General features: G+C 37.5%; 1 protein-coding gene across 1 annotated transcript in view; it reads left to right on the top strand.

Moving 5' to 3' along the window:
• Positions 1-84: 84 nt before the first annotated feature.
• cnksr3 (cnksr family member 3) overlaps positions 85-3133 on the top strand; it is a 36205-nt gene continuing 33156 nt past the window's right edge. The window contains 1 exon segment of the mRNA XM_071582313.1: positions 85-259. Within this exon segment, the coding sequence (XP_071438414.1) occupies positions 217-259 (43 nt within the window). The 5' untranslated portion in view covers positions 85-216.

Genomic DNA, 3133 nt, shown 5'->3' with positions numbered 1-3133 from the left:
TCTCTCTCTCTCTCTCTCTCTCTCTCTCTCTCTCTCGCTCTCTCTCTCTCTCTCTCTCGCTCTCTCTCTCTCTGTGCGCACGGTTCCTGTGATCTGATCATTAGTGTTTAGTGGTTAGACATGAGAAAGGACGCTCAAGTGTAGCTTAGGAAACTTTATGTAACTTAAGTGAGTTTGAGAACTTGGGCGAAACTTTCTGAATATCTGAAGAGAAGAATGGAAAAGTGGACAGCGACTCAGGTTGCGGACTGGATCAGAGGTAAGCACTCAATAACTTGTTTCTCAGGTTTAAACCTCTTTAACACAACACATCGTTCTTTTAATTAGTTACATAAATGCACCATGATAACCATAGTTTGACATTTTAAAATGATTTTTAATTCTTAAAATGAATATTTATTATTTATATATATTGACGTGTTGATAAATATGATCGACGTCCAAGGTTTTATTGTAAAAACAATAGTAATTTTTATTAGAAAGCATGGTTACTATGGTAAATGTTTGTGAAGGCAACATCTACATCCCTAACCAAATACAGAAACTCAGTGTTTATTTATTCCTCCCTAAGCATGATCGAAACCGGGAAAGCTTCTGAAGCTTAAGAAAAGTCTACTGAACTTCTGCCAAACAATTCATATCTGAAAATAAATATACGACAGATATATTTAAAGGGATAGTTCACTCAAAAATGAAAATTCTGCCATCATTTACTCACCCTCATGTCGTTCCAAACCCGTACGAGTTGCTTTCTTATGTTGAACACAAAAGAAGATATTTTGAAGATCGCTGGTGATCAAACAGTTGGTGGTTGCCATTGACTTCCATAGTATTTATTTTCCTACAACCACCAACTGTTTGATCACCAGCGATCTTCAAAATATCTTCTTTTGTGTTCAACATAAGAAAGCAACTCGTACGGGTTTGGAACGACATGAGGGTGAGTAAATGATGGCAGAATTTTCATTTTTGGGTGAACTATCCCTTTAATATCAGTTTTTATTATTATTTTTTAAACCAGCTGTTGTTTTGGTGATAAAACATACCAGTAGGCCTACATTTCTAATAGCAATAATAATAGACCAAAAAAGTGATACATTGAAGCAATGGAAATTTTTACTCCCAGATTATTATTCCACTGAAGAGTCAATAGTTTATTTGCATAAGCAAATTTCTTTGAGTAGGTTGGACATCTTGTGGTTGGTCATTTAAATTTGAAAGTTGTTTTCATGTTTTCATTGTCATTTTATTTATACAGTGATCTCATTCTATAGCTACTGTACCGTTTCAATAGTAAAGGATGTTATACATCATTATGGGTCATTTTGGATATTGTTTTCCCATTCAGACTGCTTTGTATTTCCGCCTTATTGTTGTTAGAGTTCTAGCAGAACTCAGGATTGAACGGCTGATAATGTCAGCGCATCAGATGTTATGAATGCCATTTATCTATTAGACAAAATACTTCCATCTCTGGATAGTTACCACATATTTGTTTGCCTTTGCAATTATTTGCGGCTTGTTTTTGTTGACTCAGTTGTACGTTTTCATACTTGCTCTCCATCTTGCTCCAATTTCCTGAAACAACACCATAAAAACTTTCACTTAGAGGAGACCTTGAGTAAATCATCAAGGTCCACCACAATATGAAATACCTATAATTCTGTGCTAACCAGAAACGACCGGCCATGCGATGTGAAAGACTTCTGAGATGGTTTGGGTCCAAGCCATTCACACACGTCTAAACAGAGCCAATGTTTCAACAGATGCATCTAATTATATACTGAGCCACCTTGAAAGTTTCAAACCTGCTGTTCAGACTCTGGGTAAAAGTTGGCCTTTCGTGCTAATGAAGGACTAGCGTATCTCTCCTGACGCCAGTTTGAGACAATAAAAGCTGTGTCAGACAATGACAGATGTGGTACCCTGGTCTCTAATATGTTCTGTATGTGTACTGATCTAGGATCAGCTCCCATTGTTAAACTGACTTGATGAACACAGATACAGTATATCAGGCTATATATTTAAAAATGATCAACATTGCCTAACCATTTCCTTGAACAAACATGTCACATTTGAAGTGAATTTTGAGTAAATATTGTTCAAAATTAAGGTTCATTTAATATAAAAATAGTTCATTTACATAGAAATCGAAGTGAATTCAATACTCTCCTACCTCTGCCTTCTTGTTTTATTACGTATTTAAGTGTAAGCGAACCAGCGGAGCAGCAAACCTCACAGATCCAGGATTCAAGCATGGCCTTGTGTTTACATTTGAATCCTGAGTTTATTAGCCTGTTCTGCTAGTCCTGGCATTAGCCGTTACTGTGTGTTTACATGTTCTTATGAGGTCACGCTACACCAACCGTTCACACACACCAGCTTTTTGTCGCCAGGTAGGCAGGTCACTGATTATTGCAGCATGGTATGTATTTTATTAGCTATAAAAGCTATATGTGTTTGCTTTTGAAGCAATCTGCAGGAAATCTGTGGATAATTAGCAAAACGTGACTGCAGTTTCAGTGACCTTTAGACTGAGCAATACAAATATTGCACATACATCATCCAGTGCAATTCAAACAGACTAGGTGGAGAAATACGTTTGGCTGAAAATATGCCACATTGCCTGAAGTTGTTGATGTGATTATCTGTTATCAGCAGGAATCGTGCAGTAACACGCCCGCATATTTCAGCAGACTGACACACTTCACTCAATACAGTAGACATGTTTCCCTCATTTAGTGATCAAATCGCTTCTGTACATCCTGGCCACATCACTGCTCTTCTGACATCATCACTGTACCAGAGACTCATCGTTGTGTTGTAGGTACTTTTGGGACTCGTCTGTGAATCATTGTCACACATGAGTTGCGTGACTGCGGTTGGACTGTTTGTATATCAGGCGGAGACAACAGTTTCATCTTTGTTAGTAACGTTGACTCTGAGTCATACGCACACGCAGACACAAACACACTTAGCACCGCCCCGCCACCAGAAGAGAGGAGACAGGTGACAGTTGTCTATCTATCTATCTATCTATCTATCTATCTATCTATCTATCTATCTATCTATCTATCTATCTATCTATCTATCTATCTATCTATCTATCTATCTATCTATCTATCTATCTATC

Source organism: Sinocyclocheilus grahami, unplaced genomic scaffold (genome assembly GCF_001515645.1).
Source record: "Sinocyclocheilus grahami isolate Dianchi unplaced genomic scaffold, SAMN03320097.WGS_v1.1 scaffold658.1, whole genome shotgun sequence".
In the NCBI taxonomy this organism is placed as follows: Eukaryota; Metazoa; Chordata; class Actinopteri; order Cypriniformes; family Cyprinidae; genus Sinocyclocheilus; species Sinocyclocheilus grahami.
This window is presented reverse-complemented; position numbering and strand designations above follow the sequence as displayed.